Genomic DNA, 18,272 nt, shown 5'->3' with positions numbered 1-18,272 from the left:
GCTGGAAGGTGGCTCGTGAGACAGGGAGAAGGCGTGAGGTGGGAGACGGGCGCTGGGAGCTCCCAGGCCTGCAGGGCCTTCTGGACCCCAGGTGGTCCCCAGACCAGTGAGAGCCCCCCCCAGAACGGCAGGCTGTGGCTCTGCGCAGGGAGGAGGTTAGGGAAAGGGCGCGGGCGTCATTTCTCACCGCCCTGCACTCAGCTTTTCCCTCTGCACTTGACCCTGGCCCCGAGCGATTAGCTGCCTCGGGGATTAGCTGCCTCGGGGATTAGCTGCCTCGGGGAACGAGCCCTGGGGCCTAATTTACAGCATCCGCGGCTTTTCCTCTGTGGCACCGCAGCCCCAGGGCCGTGTCACCTCCAGAGGGTGAGGTGCGTACCCCGACTTTCCTCCCCAGGGGCTCCATGTCCAGTCTGGAATCCTGCGCCAGTGGCTTCTCCCAGCTCAGCGCCGCCACGTCCTCCTCCTCCAGCCAGTCCCACAGCAGCTCCCTCATCTCCAGATAGCCCTGCGGGGCAGCCCGCGCTCCTCCCGCCTCCGCAAGTGTCCAGAACCGAAAGCCAGCCCGCGGCGGAGCCTGCGCCCACGTGGGCCTCGGCGCCGCCGCCGTTCGGGGTGTCTGGAGCCGGGAGCAGCGACACAGCTCCAGGACCTGCGCAGCCTGAGCCTCTGGGCCAGGGCTGGAGGGTGCGAGCAGCAGGACCCCCCACCCAGGCTCCAGGCAGGGAAAGCCCAGGGGCCCCTCTGCCCCCCTCCAGGTCTAGCCTGATCTCGGGGCTCGGGGACATCACCAGGCTCAGCCCCGCTCTCTCCGCCTCTTGCTCTGCTGTCCTTGAGGTCAGCTTCATTCTCAGGAAGGGCCCCCTCCCATAAGGCTCCCCCTCTCCACCAGCTCAGCTGCCGAAGAGAAGCTGTCCCCCCAAAAGTTCCAACTGCCATCTCCGAAGTGAGTCTCATCGGCCTGCCTGGGTGCCTCGCCAAGTCCTGAACCGGTGCTGTGGCCGAGGTAATGACTGGCAGGGTCACGTGTCCAGGCTGGTCCAATCACAGGGACCACGGGGCGCAGTGACTGGCAGGCCCCAGAGCCAATCAGGTGGGCTGGAAAGGGCGAGAGGAGGGCCTTAAGGAACACCGGGCTCCCCTGCAGAAGGAGGCAAGCTTGCCGGGCAGGCAAAACTGCTGGCCGTGGACTGTCGCACCTGCTCCTGTAGGCGATGCCGTGGCCCCAGGTGCCTGGAGGTGGACGGCCAGGTGAGCCGCAGGTGCTGCTTCCTGCGGGGAGCAGCCTGCCCTGGCCTGGAGAGCCGTCCCCCAGTGCTTGCCTGGGCGGTCCAGCACCGCACAGCCTGGCTTGGAGAAGGCCGCGGCCCAAGTTCCAGGCGGTGAGGCGGTTCAAGAGACCTACGCTCCACGGGAGGTCCCTTCCTCTCCCGGCGGGGTTGAGTGGGGACTTCTGGCTGTGAGTCACGGAACTCAGGCCCCCTCCCCCTCCCCCCAGTGACATAAACACAAGACGGTAGCAATTCCTTGGTGCATGAAACTGGTCAGTCCAGGGGGCTGGGCCTCAGTGGCTGGACACAGGTGTCGCCACGGCGTCGGGACTCACCTGCAGGGTGACACCTGGGGCTGGGGCAGGTCTGAACCCCCAGAACTGGCTCCAACACTGCCCAGAATCTCCTCAAGTTCCCAGATGGGAAAGTCTCGGGTTTCCTTGGGGCCTGAGGATGTTTTCCCTTTTTCTGGGCCTCCAAGGAGACGACAGGTCAGAGGTCACCAGCTGGCAGCCTGCAGTCCGACCTGTCCCCTTCAGATTGCTTTTTCTGGCCTATCGAGTGATTTTAAAACTGGCAAATTTTACTCGAAAGTCAGAATTTCTGGCTTCTCTTAGGCAGCTGGATATGTTGGCAAAAGGGGGTCACTATGACCGCGTGGGGGCAACTAGCTGTGCTGCCCAGTTGCGCCCACTGGATGGAGCCACCCCAGTTCCCACCCCTCCCTATTGCCTCCCACCCAATCCACATCACTCAGTCCCATTATCTGCCTGCAGAGGACCTCACTGACATAGCCCTGTGGGCAGCCTGGGAGCCGGGAGGCCCCGTGTTACTGCTCTGTCTCACTGTGCTTGGAGTTGGGGCCCTGTGTGGCCCACACCCAGAGCCACCGGGCCTGGCCCAGGGGTGGGTCTCCAACCAGGCTTCACCACCTCAAGTGGCCTGGCATTCAGGGCAAGGACAGTGAGGGCTGCCCCACCAGCCTCAGCCCGAACCCCAGTGCAGAGGGAAGGGCCTTTCTTTTCACAGTTTCATCCGGCTTCCTGTGGGCTCTGTGTCTCAGGTCTAGGAAAAAAGCGCGTAGCTCTGCAGCCTGCACCTGGTGCACGTGCGTGGGTATGGGCTCGCAGGTGTACGGGCGTGGGCACGCGTGCGTGCGTGCACGCCAGAGACCGAGAGATTGGAGGAAGATGTCTCAAACCCAGTGCTCCCGCGCCACGAGGCACCTGTCGCCAGAGCAGGGTGCGCTGTTTTCAACCACCTGTGCTGAATGTCGAGCTTGCCTTTGGAGCCCCGTGGTGTCCCAGAAGAACTGCCCCGGCTCTCTCCGCTCTCTCTGGAATCCGGAGTGGATGGGGCTGGCCTCGCAGCCTGCCCTGGCCCTGCTTACAGTGTCTGTGGTGCTAGGACCTCTGAAGTCACCTGCAGTCAGAGTCAAAGCTGCAGACCAGGGCTGCTCCCACCGCCTTCGTCGTCAAGGGAAGGAGGGAGAAACCTTTCCTTGCCTTGGGCTTAAATGGTCTTTTGAGAGCTGGGTAAATGTGTTTGGAATTCAGTCCCATGCTTTTCTCCGGATCTGCCAATTCCAGAGAGGAGGTTGGGCATCTCAATGGCAGGGACGAGGAGCCTCAGACCCACTTGGCACTCCTCTTGGGAGCTCTCTCTCCCCCGCTGCAGAAACCCTGCTCAACAAAGGGAATTCACTGGCTCCTGTAACAGGGATGGCTGAGGGTGTCTTGCTTCAGGCATGGCTGGATCCAGGAGCCCTCTGTCTCCGGGGCTCACGCTCCCATCATCTCAGCCTCACCCAGGACTCTTGCCTCCACATCTGGGTGCAAGCTTACCTTCTTCTCCACCTGGTGGCTGCCAGCAGCCCCCCATCCTACAACCAAATGGTTCACAACTTCAAAGGCAGAGACGCTCCCTTTCCCATCTCAAACCTTGGAGAAAGGCTCTCATTGGCCCTGCTCGGGTCCCACACTCTCTCCTGTGGACTGTATGGGCCAGAGGGCGAGGGGCCCTGTGATGAGCTCTCCCTCCAGAAGTGACACGGGAGGGGAAGGGCTCAAATCCCCAGTGGACAAGGGGAGCTGGGCCACAAAACCAGGAGATGCCCACCAGGTGCCCAGTTTCGTGCCAGAGGCACTTGGGACCTCACGGCAGGAGCAGCCGCAGGCTGTGCTTCCTCGGGGAGGCTTGGAATAAACAAGCCACGACAGGTTGCCGAGCACGAGGCTTTCCGATGTTCCCAGCCGTGCGGGGCGGCAGCTCCCTGGCCTGGGCTTCATTCTTCATCTTGTCCATCTGGTCATTATGGTCAGGGCAGGGGTCACAGTGCCCTGTCCAAGCAATGAGGTGTTCAAGAGCCTGGGCCTGGAATTTAGACAGACAGGAGATGGCTCATGCCCCACTGTCCTTTCCCTCGCTGTGTAACCTCGAGCAGGCGGCTCAACCTCTCTGTGCCTCAGTTTCCTCATCTGTAAGATGGGGATAGCAGCGCCTACCTCACTGGGTTGAGAGGGACCGAACGAGGTCGTGGCTGCACCATCACAGGGCAGCTCCCCGGTGGCACCCGGTCACTGCCAGCTTCTCATCCAATGATTCCAGCTCCTTCTGGAGGACACCCATCGCTTTCCACGGGACAGGCTCGGAGCGCTGCGTCCAGGGACAGGTGGTGTGGCGCTGTCATCTCCCTCTCAGCTGGGGGCGCAGTCGGATTTTCTGTTTTAGAAACTGCCTGAGTGTTCTGGGCAAATCCACCAACCTGGAGGGGCATAGTTCTGAGTGGCATTTCCCACAATCAGAGGACTTTTTCTCAGCAGCTTGAAATAAGGGGGGGTGTTGAGAATTTTTCCCTAACCTGCACACTCTGGCATTTACCCCCTCTTATAAAGTGCATTGTTCAAGGGGCACTGCATAATTCTTTTCAACAAAGTCTGTCCCAACCAGTAAAAAACGTTTCTTGTTCTCCTGAACATTTTGCCCAACCGGAAGCATTAAATATTTTAGATTTGGATATACCTCTAGTGTCTCTGCTTCCTGAAACCCGGGAGGTTTCCCTGGACCCGTTAAGAATTTGGTGGCTGCCTTTTGTAAGAACGGAGAGGATCCTTAATCGGGGTGCAAAATTGGTTCTTGAGGGTGAAAAAGGCTTACGCTCTGTATGTCTAAAGCACAGCTATACAAAAAGTACATAAACCAGGGGCATCACAAGTTCACGGGGAGGGGGCGGGGCAACTGGGAAGGAAACGTCTATAAAGGTTCCTTGAGCGGGTGGGGGTGATAATGGGGGAGAAGGCTGGCACGGCTCCAGACAGGCTCACCAGCCGCCCAGCCGCCTGCCGCCTCCGGCCGGCCGCGACACAAAGGTCCCCGGGAGCAGCGTTCCCTGAACAGGTCACCCTGCAGCTTCCTTCCCAGGGCGGCGCCCGGGCAGCGGGCCAGCGAATCATTCCAGCCCGTTTAAATCGCCGATGCCTGGGGCCCACTCGGTGCCGCGACGGGGCATCTGGGGGATGGGTTTCTGGAATCTTCTTTCCAGGTGGAGGTGTGGGCGCTGCCATTTGACACACATCTTCCGGGTTCGAGCAAAGTCCCAGCCCTGGAGCGTTGTCTCCGAGGGCAGGGAGGGCCCTGCCCTGGGGGCCGCCCGTCCTTCCAGGCAGCGCGCAGGGCACCGGGGGTTGGGGAGGAAAAAAGGACACGGATCGCGGACCCGGAGCCGCGCGCCTTGGCTGCAGTTCTGGTGAGAGGAGAAGGTGTGGGTCCTTTGACTCCCGTCCACACCAGCTGCTCTGACCCCCCACTTCCACCCGCGGCAGTCACTGCCTGTGGACGTTCCACGGGTGGCGTCAACTGGGGACAAGCGGTTCCAAGGCCGCCGTCCCCGCCGGCCGCCTGGAGGTTACAGAGGGCAAAGCTGCGTCTAAGGAGGGCGGGACCCCGGGGCTGGCGGGGGGGGGGGGGGGGGGGGGGGGGGGGGGGCACGACAGGGGACGATGACGACGACGGGACGGAGGGGGGGGGACTGGGGGGACGGGGGGGGGGGGCAGGGCGCTGCTGACGTCTGTCTGTCCCTGTCACGGGCCTCCACACCCAGAGAGGGCGAAGCGCGCCCAGGGCTCCCCGGGGGCTCAGGGCCGGTTCTCGCTTCAAGGCAGGGGCGGGGCCCCCGCAGAGGCGGGGCGCGGGGTGGTGGCAGCAGCCGAGGGACTCGGGGCTGCCTGGGAGGAGCGGAGGAAAGGGCTGTGAGGCTCTCCCGTGGCTTCCAGCGGCTCCAGCCATCTCCCCCTCCACTACTCTTCCCTGCCCCCCCACGCCTCACCAGGTATTTCCGAGGATTGAGGGTCTCCAAAAAGCACTGTCTGACTCCTCTGAGTTAAGTTTTCTGGAGCAAGCTCTTTCTGAGAGACTCCTTGGGCATCTGATGAAAGCTGTGGGGACAGGGACACACACACATTCATCTGCATTGCTGGGCTTCACAGAACCCTCCAAGCCCACCCAAAGGAGCAGACCCTTTTTTCTGGGGTCTTTCCCAATGCTACAGTTTGGTAGAGTGCCCAGCAGCCAGGGTGTGTTGTCACAGCAACAACCGCGCCCTGGTTCCCACCCAGGGGAGACTTCCTGTCCTGTCTGGATGAGGTGGGGGAGAGGATCCCGTGTCAACCCCTGACCAGCCCTCTTGCAGCTGATTTTTCTATTTGTGTCAGTGTCCACCTCCCACTACTGAGGTAGGTGCTGGAATCTTGGACCCTTCTCCACCTCCTGCTCTGTGTCCTATTGCAGCACTGCAAGTGCTTAAATCCAAAAACGTGCCTCTGCTGCAGCAGTACGTTCTAAGTGCCAGGTCTCTCGGGGTTACAAGAGACTGAAAACCCAGAGCCTCCATGTGTCTGGAAAGTCCAAGTGTAATTCTAGCCTCAGGTATGGCTGGATGCAGGTGCTCCAGCGCCGTCCTCCCTCCCCAGTCCTCCTCCTTTGTGTGGGCAGCACGCTGCTGCAGGCCCACACACCCTGTCCTATTTACTCCCCGTTGGGGTGGCGTCTGGCCACCAATTGCACACTGGGATGCCCACAGGGGCTGGGTGGGCACACTCACAAGCGAGGCCCCCTGGGGCCGCAGAGGGCAGGCAGGCTGGCCGTGACCTCAGCTGTGGCTAGTCGTTACTGGGTGAGCTGCCAGATCACGCTTCTTTTTCAGAGAAACCAGAAGTCTAGAAGTTGCTCATGGCTGGATTCTTAAACATTGTAATTTAAATTTTATAAAAACAGCATGGACTAAACTTTCACCACTCAACGTAGGGTCCCCGGGCCAGTCTCGGCAGCACCCAGCGGCTTAGGAGAATCCCAGCTCCACCCAGACCTAAAGGACCAGAACCTGGTTTTTAACCAGCCCCCAGGCGACGTGTGTCCCTATTAAAGTTTGAGAAGCCCGGGGTGAAACACCACGAGCTGGCTCTGGCCCTTTCAGGACTTTGGAGTAGGCGAGTCGAGGTGCCCGTTAAAAGTGCCCCCTGCTGAGACCTAGGAGGACCCGCAAGCGCAGCATTTGGAATAGACACCACCTGGTGGCTCCTTTTATTCCATCAATTTACTCAAGCGATAGAAAACCCTTTCAGCGGCGGGTCGGGAACGCCTGCAAACATGATGCTTCCCCGCCGCGTCCCGCCTTCCAACGCGCTTCCTCCCACCGCAAAGAGAAGTCAAGCTTGGCAAGTCCAGTGATAAGGGAGAAAGCCAGCAAGCCCGAGCCCCGTCACCTGGGGCTGGCCGGCACGAGCCGCTTTGTCATGATTTGGTCTCCGTGTCGGTTCCCCAGTGGCTCCGTCGCCAGGAGGCGGAGGCTCTTTGGCACCAAAGCAGGCCCCCCAGGGCCTCTGGGCAGCACACACAGACAGACAGGTGAGCGGCGGCAGCTGTGCCAAGGAAAGGCCCGGGGGAGGCCCGCGGAGCCCGGGTCCTCCGGCTGCAGGTCCCTGGGCAGGCGAGGGCTGAGGCACAAGCGGAAGTCGGGCTGCGGCCACCCAGACACGTCCACACATGGGTGGCCTTGCGGCTTCCCCTGCAGAGGCTGGGCCGCGAGTGTGAGGCTTCAGTCCTTGAAGGGGCTGCAGGCGGCTCCCGGCGGCTCCTTCTCGGCGGCCAGGAGCTCCCCGTTCATCTCCTGCAGCGGGTGGTAGACGTAGTCGCCGCGGAGGTGCCGGTTCCTCTGGGCCCTCGAGCCCAGAAGCAAGGCCACGTTCGCCGCCGTGCTGGCCAGCAGGAGGAGGCCCAGGGCCAGCGTGAGGGCCAGCCAGGTGGTCCTGGGGGTGGGGGGGTGAGAGAAGTGCTCAGTGCCGGCCGCTGGGCAGGACCGGGGGGGCCGGGGAGCCACCCGAGGTGCCTCCCGCCCCCGCTTCGACACCCCCACCCAGGAGCGAGGTCACAAGGCCAAGGGCCCGCAGGGACCGAGCCGAGCACACGGGTGATGGCCTAAGGGACTGTGGCACGCTCGGGTGGCCGTCCCCAGTGGCCCCCGGGAAGCCACAGCTCCTGTGTGCCACGGGAGGCCTTGCAAAAACCACCTGGATGCCCCTGAGGTTGACAAGTTGCTAAAAACTTTTACGAAGTTAAAAACGGTGCAGCTGAGGAGCTAATCCGGCCCGCCAGGCATCTGTTTGCCTCTCTGAGAACAGAGAGGGTGGCCCACTCAGAGGCTCCAGGGTCCTCAAAATGGGCAGAGCAGGGAAACCAAACGGGTCACCCATCCCCCAAGGCGGGGAGCTGGTGGGCGAAGGCGGAGTCTTGCAAAGCCGTGTCTTTCCTCTCCAAAAGAACCGCGGCTGGAGCCCTCAAAGCACAGGCGGAACTGCTCGGGGGCCCGCGGCCCTGCCCCCTCAGCCCCCCGCGGGCAGCTGCCCACGGGCTCCGGTCTGCAGGGCAGGGGCGACGCGACATCTCGTGCCGGAGGACAGGCCGGGGGGCATGGGGGTCTAGAGCCTGGGGTGTGGGGCTGCCATGCTGGGGCACCCGGGCACAGCCTTGGGGGATCCTGCGCAGCATGTCAAACCTGCCCCGGACGACGTGGTCAGAACCCCAGGAGGGGCCTGGGCTCTGCATTTGTGACGCGCTCCCAGGCTGTCCCCGGGGACAGTGCCTGGGGAGATGTTTTTTCCACTCTTTTTAATAAATCATACTAACATACAAAAAATGTTGTGCTGCCGTCACCACGATCCGTTACCAAAACTCTTCCATCAGCCCAGATGGCAACTCCGACCCGGCGAGCAGCGATGCCCCGTTCCCAACCCCAGCTTGCCCGCCGCGACCCTACTTCCTGTCTCTCAACTTGCTACTTTTAGGTATTTCGTGTAAGGAGAACCATACGAATCTGCATCTGGCTTATCTCACATCACGTCTTCAAGGTTCATCCAGCTGGGGCGACGTCTTCAAGGTTCATCCAGCTGGGGCGCGTATCAGAGTGTCACTTTCTTAGGGCTGAATAACAGCGCATTGATGGAGGGACCCTTTCGTTTATCTGTTCAGCAACTGTTTGGGTCGCTCTACCCTTTGGCTACTGGGAATAATGCTGCTAGGATCTGTCTGAGTCCCTGTTTTCAATTCTTTGGGGAATATGCCTAGGGGGAGAACTGCCGGGTCACGTGGTGGTTTCACGGTTCATTTTCTGAGGAACTGCCAAGCTGTTTTCCACAGCGGCTGCACCGGTCTACACTGTGGGAGCTTTTACTTCACCCCCAAACACGATCCCACCTATGGAGTCGGGGTGGGGCCCAGGCCTCAGCTTTGCACCATCCGAGGTGGGAGCTGTGAGAATGGGGGTGCTCAAAGTGGGGTTCCCAGGCTTCAGCATCAGCACCACCTGGGGACCAGATCTAAGTGCAAATTCTCAGGCTCCCCCCGGGCCAGCTGAATTCAAATCCCTGAGGGTGGACCCGGCCACCCTTTCAAGAGCCCTCTAGGAGATCAAGTTTGAGACCCTCCGCACTAGAAGACATAAGCACGGCGCACAACGCCTGGGACGGGGCCTGGACACCTGTGTCTCCTGGAAGCCGGGAAAGCCAGCCTTTAAGGTCAAGGCAATTCAGCGCGGCCTTCCCTGCACACGCCCCGTGGGGTGGCGGCCCGGGCCCTGTCCACCGCCTCCCAGGCCTCTCGGGCGGCTGCGAGCCTCAGTGGCCCCTCCGCCTGAGCTCACGACCCCGCTCTATCACCTGGGGCCGTGGGCGAGGCCGGCCCTCGCAGGTGGAAGCCAACCTACCCGGTGAAAAAGGAGAGTTCTCCTGCCCGCAGCACGGCCTCGGCGGACGGCAGGCACTGCTTCCCTGTGAAACACCAGACGGAGGCTTGGGGGCCCGGGCCGTGGTGGAGGTCTGCCCTCTGCTGTCCCCCGGGTCCTAGGAGGGGCCCGTACCTTGAGGGGTGGTGCTGCTCAGGGCAGGCGCCTGGGCGAGGCTGCAGTTGCCAGTCTGGGGGTCGCAGGGACACTGGTGCTCACACTCGCAGGGCCTGTGGCAGCCTGGCCCGTGCCAGCCGGGGGGACACTCTGTGGAGGGGGCGCAGAGGTCAGGCCGCCCGTGGCAGGGTCTCGGCAGAGCCCGGCTGATGGGAGTTTCCTCCCGGAAAACTGAACCCGCTGTGGGGTGCCCCTGGGGGGTCCCCCAGGCTTGCCGACGCGGTGGGCCCTGCTTGGGCTTACTGTGCGCACAGGTGTCTCCAAAGAAGCCAGGGGGGCAGGTGCAGGTCCCTCGAACTGGGTCACAGGCAGCTCCGTTCTGACACTGGCACCTCTTGGCACAGTCCTCCCCGAAGGAACCGTTGGTGCAAGCTGGGGTGGGGGAGGGGACTCAGCAGAGCCCGGCCCTGTCCCCTCCAGGCCGCGGCCCACAGGACTCCGGGCACCCCGGTGGCCCCGGGGGTTAAAGCACGCCCCCGACAGGTAGTTCCTGAGAACCCTTTGTGCACCAGGCCCCGAAGATGCACGGCGGGAACTGACGGTCTAGAGCGGAGACAGCCAAGCCCACGTGGATGCCCAAGTGGCGGCGAATGCGGGAGGGACAGAACAGTGGCGTTGAGAGGCATTTAACCAAGGGAGGGGAGGACTCAGCAGGAGGGGGCAGGCAGAGGCGGGAAATCGCCGAGCCTGCTTGAAGACGGCAAGAGGGCAGTGCAGTGGGCACAGCCCCAGAGCTGGGCGGGCATGGCACGAGGGGCCAGAGCCCTGGGGGCTGCGAGGTCACTAAGTGCAAGAGGAGGTCACCAAAGGGTTTAAGCTGGGGGTGAGTATTGAGGTTGAACTGTGTGTCCCCCCAAAAGTGTATGCCCACATCCTAGCTCCCCGGAATCTGTGGCCGTGACCTTGTCTGGGAATCAGTGGATGTAGTTAGTTAAAGATCTGGAGATGAGATCATCTGGTGGGCCCTAAACCCCAGCACTGCTGTCTTTTGAGAGAGGAGAGAGAGATGTGGGCACAGGCAGCTGGGGGAAGGAAAGGGAAGAAGGAGCAGAGAGCGGAGCGATGCAACAACAGCTGGGGAAGGCCTGGGGCTCCAGAAACTGCACGAGCCCAGGAAGGTTCCTCCCCCAGAGCATCTGGAGGGAGCAGGGCCTGGTCGATGCCTTGATTTGGGGCTTTGGGCCTCCAGAAGTGAAAGGATAATTTCTGTTGGTTCAAGCCACCCACTTGGTGGAAATCTGTAGCATCAGCCCGAGGAAACTAGCTTAGTGGTTTGCAAGCAAGACGAGAGCAAAAGGCAAGCTCCCCCTGAGCCAGAAGGCAGGGCTGCTGCTCCCGCCTCCCCGTGGGCGACTGAAGGCAGCTGGGTTGCTCGAAGCTGCCACCATCACCCTCTCCCCATGCGTCTGGGCCACCCCGATGGCTGTTACCTTCACTGCAGCTGGATCCCGTCCACCCAGCTCCACAGCGGCAGCCGGCTGCCGAGATAAGACCGAGAAGGCCAGGTGAGGCTCCGCCGGGGGGCGGTGAAAAGGGGGAGCCCCCTCCCCGGAGCCCCCACTCACTCTCGGTGCAAAGCCCGTGCTGGCTGCAGTTGGAGGGGCCGCAGTCCAGCTCACTGCAGGCGGCGCCCCGCCAGAAACGGCCTGTGCACTGGCACGTCCCCTGCACACAGACCCCGTGGCCGCTGCAGTCGGGTGGCTGGCAGCGGGGCTCGTGCACGCACACCACAGTGGACACGTGGCGGGGACAGCGCCACATGCTGTCCTGGCTGTGGGCGGAGACATGGTGTCAGGAGAGACCTGGGGGCCGGGCACCCCCGGCTGACCCCTCAAAATCCTGCCACCCTCTCCCTTGTCGCCTCTCTGGCCTTTTACAGTTCCTCCTGTTCCTCCCACTGCAGGGTCTTTGCACGTGCCGTCCCCACGGCTGCCTAGCCGCCTCCTCATCCTTCAGCTCTCAGCTTGCATTTCATCCTCCTCGGGGAGGTCTTTCCTGCCCAATCGGCTCCCTTTCACAGGCTTGGGTAGTACCAGGATGCTCCACTCAATCCATTACATGTTCCCTAAGCAGCGAGAGGCAGGGACCGCAGCTTACTCTGCTCCCTACAGAATCCCCAGGGCCTGGCACATTGTAGGTACTCTACATTGATTGGCTGAGTGAGCCCAGGGGCCCGGCAGGCCTCGAGCAGACCTCCTGGAGGGGGGCTTGGGTGGGCTCACCAGTGGTCCGACGGGTAACTGGCCAAGGTCCCGTTGAGCACAAAGGTGGCGGAACCTCCTCCGTCCAGGTTGATGGCGTTGACCACGTCCTGTTTCAGCAGGAACTCTGCCATCTCCCACAGGTTGATGCTGTGGCACAAGAGCAGCTCTCGTGACCGAGTTCCCTACTGTTTTTGGCTTAACTTTCAATAGCGGACAGTATCACATGCACTGTGGTTGGCAAACTTCTACAATCAGCCTGCCAAAATGTCCCACCCGAATCCCCCGAAGCTGTGTGACTAGAGGCCACTGCTGGGACTGTGTCATGTTACGTGGCACAGCTGACCCCAGGGAGGGAGATGAGCTTGGATTATCTGGTTGGACCCAAACTGGAATCTCTGGAATGAGCCCCTAGAAGCAGAGCTCTTTCTCTGGCCAGCGGCAGAACTAGCTAGAAGGGGATTCGATGCACCTTTGGTGGCGTGAAGATGGGAGGGGTGGGGCACTGGTCAGCCTGAAGGTGCTGAAAGGCCCTGGCTGACAGCCAGGAAAGAGACCTCAGTCCTACAGCCACAAGGAACTGGACTGGGTTGATGACCAGAAGGAGCCTGGAGGCAGAATCTTTTCCAGAACCTGCAGGTAACGTCTCAATTTTGTCCATGGAGCCTCTGGACCCCGACCCAGCTTGGTCCGCCTGGATTCCTGACCCACAGAACTTTGAGCCCATAAACAGTGTGGCTGGAAGCTGCTCAGTCCGCGATCGTTTGTTACGCAGCAGTAGGAAACTCGCATACCCACACTGCAGAGGAGGAAATGTGGCTCAGAGAGGCTGAGTGGCTTGTCTACAGCCACAGAGCTGGGAGTGGAACCAAGCTCTTCTCCCTCCTAAGTGTGTGATCTTTTCCCTTTATTACAACTGGGGCTCAGAGGACTGAGCCCTAGAGCTGGGGAGGCTGTGAAGGGAAGTGTGTGGGGGAGGAGGTCTGGAAGGGGACAGACCCAGAGTGGGAGCTCAGAAGCCCGACTCCCACTCACCCCCGCTGCTCCGTCTGCCCGTCCACGTGGAAGAGCACGAGCTGCCCCTGACGGTCGTGGCCCACTGCCGTCCTGGCCGAGATCACGTTCACAAACTTGCTAAAGGTACCTGGAAGAGAAGCCACCGCTGGTCACGGGCCCCCGTGGGAGGCTTCCTGGGCTGTGCCCGGAGGGTGCACCAGCCTCTTTGGCTCCCTCTGCCCTCCCTAATCTGGGCTCCAGGTAGTAGCTAGAGTACTGTGTAGACCAGGCCACCTCCCTCTCCTGGAAAAGACCGTCGAATGACTTCCATGGGGCGGGACAAGATCCAAATGCCTTCCGGGGCTTCCAAGGCTACCTCCGCTGCCTGCTTCCCGTCAGCTGGGGCTCTGTGGGACTCGCCACCCCACAGCCACTTCCTGTCTCAGGGCTTTTCCTGTTGTTCTCTCAGGTTGAACTGTGCTCCACCCACCCCCATGCTGGCTCCTTATCTAAGGTCACCTCAGTGCAGCCTTCCCTGACCGCCCAGTCTAAAAGAGCCCCTACCCATACCAGGGCCACGATGCACCCATTCCCACCCTCCCCTGGAACCTCCACTCCACAGCACCCATCGGAACCGTGTGGACTCTCGGGCTCAGCCCCAGGGATTCTGACTGAGGAGGCTGGAGGTGGGGCGGGCGGTTCACTCTTTCTAACAAGCTCCCGGGCGCTGCCGCTGCTGATCTGAAGTTAGCAGCTCTTCTCCACTCCCTTACCAAAGCTCCCTGCCCACTGCCTCTCTCCTTACCCCGCCAATGGAGCTTCTTTCTTAGCACTCACCACTTCCGTTATATCACGCATCAGTTTTCTGTCTTAAAGGTTCCATGGGAGCAGGAACCTCATCTCTCTTAACCCCTTCAGTGCTGGGCGCAAAGCACCTGCTCCATCTGCTCAAAGACTTCAGAGGAGCTTCTTCCCTGGTCACCCCCACTCCTGGTTCTCAAGACGGCTGCTGCCAACAGCCCCTCCTCGCCCCACACCTGTCTCCTGCGTCTCCTCGCACTCAATGGCCTGGCTCTCGTTGATGTAGATGCTTCCATTGCGAATCAGCCACCCGACGCCGCTCAGCAGCTGCACAAATGGATTCTCCGTGTCTAGCACCTCCTCCTCAGACAGGTACCTGGACACAGGAAAGGGGTGAGGCTCGCTCACCAGACGGAGTGGCCTCGGGTCATGGGGCATCCTGCCCTCCCTCCTTCCCCCACCTGGCTCCTTGATTCCTCCCTGAGCCCCAAGAACCTGTCTGGTCCGGGGTACAGCAGTGGAGCCACACGGTTCTTTGGAGCCCCCCCTACTGTTAAAAGCCAGGGCCCCCAGGACTGAAGCCAGGGGCAAGGCTCCAAAAATACTTCCCCACGCCTTTGTAATCTGCTGAGCATGTCTTGGTCTAGGCTTCATTTCATCTGCATAAGTGTCTCTACCACATCTCAAATCTTCCTAATGTCCTCAAGTCCCGGCCACCCCCCTAAACCACCACCTGATGATGCCTGTAACTGCCTCTTAACTAGCTTCCTTGCTTCTACTCCAGGACTTCCAACCTATTTGCCACCTGGGGTTAAGACAAACATTTAAAATATTCAAAGCCGGTCATTCTAGGACACTCTGCTCCTGCTTTCCATTCCTCAAACACACCCTGCCCCCTGCACCTCTGACCTTTGAACTCACCATTCCTTCTGCAGAAATGTTCTTCCTCCAGTTTTGAGACTCATGATTAATCTTCAGATCTGAACTTAAAGGTCACCTCCTCAGAGAAACCTTCCCGGACCACCCTCCAGAAAATCAACAGTTTTCTATCTATTCCTGTTTATTCCTTAGCTGCACTTACACAACCTGAATTCATTTTTAACTGTTTACCTGACTTTTGTTTACTTCCCCTAGTAATGGAGAGATCGGTTAAGGCAAAGACTGTGGGTGCTAGTTTACTGCTATATCCGAGTGCCGGGAACACTGCAGAGCAGGTGCTCAAAGTGACTGGTTCTTGAATAAACTCTGCAAGGCAAGTATTACCATTCTCGTTTTGCAGGGAAGGCAGCGTAAGCACAGGTGAGCTTGGTCAGATGACGTAAGCAAAGGCGGCAACGCTACAACCCAATCTCTGGCCCACTGCCCTCAACAGCCACGGGGCTCCCTGCCTCCTCACCCGGTGACCAGGGTCCCGTCGCGGCGGATCCCGAACTGCGCGTTCTGCAGCCCCCCGGAGCTGCTCACCCGCCGCCCGTCGCTCACCACGTTCCCCAGGCACTCGCCGGTGTCCATGCGGAAGAAGCCGCCGTTCTGGGCGGCGCGGCAGCCCGCCGCCCGCGCTGTCTCCTCCACGGTGGCCCGGCGCTTGGACGCGCAGCCGCCGGGCCCGCCGGGCTCCAGCACCGAGAAGGTGCGCAGGGGCGCGGCGGCGCGGGTCAGGTGGCCGGCCACCGGGCGGCCCGCGAAGTGCGAGACGAAGGTGCGCACGGCCGGGCGGCCGGGGGCCGCGGGGGGCGGCGGCCAGCTCTCGTGCGCGCGCGGGCCGGAGCGCACCGGCGTGCAGTCCCGGGCGGAGCGCGCGCGCGCGGGGGGGTAGGGCAGCAGCAGGTCGTCGTCGCGGGAGGCCCTGCGGGGACCGGGCAGCGGGGAGGCTGTGAGCTCGGAGGGCCGCGCCCCGGGCAGGCCCGGACCCCCGAGCCAGGCTCGCCCGCCGACAGCTGCACTCACCCCGAGCCGAGGCCGCGGGCCGCCTGCCCGAGCGAGCGGAGCAGCGCGAGGAAGAAGAGGAGCCAGCGGCCCATGGAGGCCGCCATGATGCCCGCCCGCTTCTGGTCACGTGGGCGCGGCGCACGTGACGCCGGCCCCGGGCGGCCGCTTTCGGCCGGGACTGAATGGCCTTCGCTCCTTCCGGATCGCTTGCATTTAGGGACTTTCGCGGGGGAGAGGAGTAACTTTTTATTGCGACGTTTTTTCAAGCCAGTAGGAAGTTGCAGGACTATTGCTAAGAACTCCCGTACACCTTTTACTCGGATTCATAACTGATGACTTTTCACCCCTTTTGCTTTATCATTTATACTTTATTCATGCACGTGTATTTTCTTCTGAGTCAGTTGATCATAAGTTGCAGGCATCATGATCCCTTACTCCAATACTTTACTAAGTATCTTCTAAGAACAAGGTTATTTTCTTACATAATTATAAAATTAGTACGTTAAATATTGATCCATCTCTATGATCTAATCCACAGTACATAATCAAATTTTGCTAATTGTCCCTCTGGTGCCCTAGAGAGAAAAAAATTTCCCTGTCCAGCATCTAATCCAGAATCACCATTCATTTAGATGGCATGCCTCTTTAGTCTCCCTTAGTTTGGAACAGTTCTTCCACCTTTCCTTGTCTTTTTTTTTTTTTTTAACAAATCAATTTTATTGATAAATATTAGTAAAGCATACAGTCCATCCAAAGTGTACAATCAGTGGTTTTGGGCGTAATCACATAGTTGTGCATTCACCACTTCAATCATTATTAGAGCATTTTCATTATTTCAATAATAATAAAAACCAGACCAAAAAATTCATCACCTCTCAATCTCTCTGTGCTTCTCCTGCTATACATAGCTGCTCTTTCTGGATATTCTTGCATATTTACTTATTTATTTTAAAGCAATTTTATTGAGGTATATTCACATACCACAATCTATCCAAAGTGTATATAGTCAGTGACTTTTAGTATTATCACAATGTCGTGCATTCATCACAAAAGAATTTTAAAACAATCTCATTACTCCAAAAAGAAAGACTCCACATCCCTTAGCAGCCTCACTCAATCTATCCTGCCACAGCCCTAGATAACCACTGATCTAATTTCATTCCTATAAATTGGTTAACATTTACATGTTAAATAAGCGGAATCATACAATATGTAGTGCCTTTTGTGGGAAAGGGTTAAGTTTAGTTTTCACAAAGGGGAAGCTTGAGAAGGCTCTGCTATTCTAGGAGGGAGGGAAAGGGGTTCTAGCTGCTTTGGCGCTCCAGGAATTAGGAAAGTAGGGCCAAAACGAGGGGGGCCAATGGTGTGGAGTGAGGGCGGGGCCAAAGCAAGGAAGGCCAATGGTGCGAAGTGAGGGCGGGGCCAAAGCAAGGAAGGCCAATGGTGAGAAGTGAGGGCAGGGCCAAAGTGAGACTGACCAATGGTGAGTGCTGGGGGCAGGGCCAATAGTAAAGCAGCGACGAGCCCACCCGGCCCACCTGGGTGTAGAGAGCCTGGATCCAGGACTCAGAGCCAGAAACCGGGAACTTAGTTAGCAACTCATAGCTGTAACCCCTGCAGGACCCAGTCAGTGGGGAACAGGGGAGAGACCTGCGTGTTAGGGTAGGGTATAAATATGTTTCTTACTGTTTGGTGTGGGCCATTTTATCCAGGTTGTCCATCCATTCTTGCAAGATTGTTAATAAAATCCTTCTCCACAATGGGGTGAGCTTTTGTTTTCTTACAGGTGCAGCTTTCTTTCTAATACTTTTTGTCTGTTTTTTTTTCACTTAGCATAATGGGTTTTTTGACGTCTGATAATCACATCTTGTACCATTAACATATGTTTGTGTTCAATTTCAAAGGAAAACAGTCTTATATATGCAATATTACCCATATTCATATTTCACATGAAGTTTTACTATGCTGCACAGTCCATTTTTAGCTTCCTTTAGTAATTTATATGACCTCGGACTTTCCCTTTCAACTACCATCATATCCGTAAATAGCATTGCTAGTTAACAACACTATGATGTGCCTTCACCTTTTCTATTCCTTTTCAAATATTGACATGCATCCTTTTTGACCAGTTCTGCACTAGTTGATCCTCAGCTTTCCATTCTCTAACTGCATTCTATTTTCTGATGATCCATATTCAAGGTATTAACTCCATATGATTACACGATAACTTAGTTCTTAATAGTGCAACCATACAATATTTGTCCTCCTGTTTCTGGTTTGCTTCACTCAACATAATGTCCTCCGGGTTCATTCTTGTCTTATGGCCTTGACATTTTTACAGAGCACAGGCAGGACTGGCTACATCATTTACAGGAGCCAGTGCAAAATTAAAACGCAAGGGGCCCTTGTTAAAAACTTTTAAGAATTTCGGGATGGAGACAGCGCATTCGAGCAAGCGCCGGTCCTCTCTGACCGGGGCCTTGCGCAGCTGCACAGGTGGACGGCTCTGAAGCCAGCCCTGAGTACTGGCCGGTTATTTTGGAGCACGTGCCTCAAGCTTCCTCTGAGAGGATACCCCTCTTCAGGGTCCTTGCGCCAGGGCCACGTCTGGGCTTAGGCTGTCCT

At 58.9% G+C, this 18,272-nt stretch overlaps 2 protein-coding genes across 4 annotated transcripts in view; one reads left to right on the top strand and one right to left on the bottom strand.

The window, feature by feature from the left end:
• Window positions 1-4,291, top strand: part of SEC14L5 (SEC14 like lipid binding 5) — a 54,073-nt gene extending 49,782 nt beyond the window's left edge. For all 3 annotated transcript variants that reach the window (XR_011647227.1, XM_058286524.2, XM_058286525.2), the window contains one exon: window positions 398-4,291. Coding sequence is in view for 2 of the 3 variants with exons in the window: in XM_058286524.2 (XP_058142507.1) it covers window positions 398-506 (109 nt within the window). In the remaining variant the exon portion in view is untranslated. The remainder of the gene's footprint in view (window positions 1-397) is intronic.
• Window positions 4,292-6,816: 2,525 nt separating this feature from the next.
• Window positions 6,817-15,792, bottom strand: NAGPA (N-acetylglucosamine-1-phosphodiester alpha-N-acetylglucosaminidase). Its single transcript, XM_058286523.2, has 11 exons — window positions 15,666-15,792; window positions 15,115-15,564; window positions 13,955-14,094; window positions 12,957-13,065; window positions 11,943-12,071; window positions 11,286-11,491; window positions 11,151-11,198; window positions 9,964-10,092; window positions 9,679-9,810; window positions 9,526-9,589; window positions 6,817-7,573 (listed from the first exon to the last, which is right to left on the bottom strand). The coding sequence occupies exons 1-11, from the start codon at window positions 15,749-15,751 to the stop codon at window positions 7,363-7,365; spliced, it is 1,704 nt and encodes a 567-aa protein (XP_058142506.1). The 5' UTR covers window positions 15,752-15,792; the 3' UTR covers window positions 6,817-7,362.
• Between the last annotated feature and the right edge of the window lie 2,480 nt (window positions 15,793-18,272).

This window comes from Dasypus novemcinctus, chromosome 23, assembly GCF_030445035.2.
Source record: "Dasypus novemcinctus isolate mDasNov1 chromosome 23, mDasNov1.1.hap2, whole genome shotgun sequence".
NCBI classification, from domain to species: Eukaryota; Metazoa; Chordata; class Mammalia; order Cingulata; family Dasypodidae; genus Dasypus; species Dasypus novemcinctus.
This window is presented reverse-complemented; position numbering and strand designations above follow the sequence as displayed.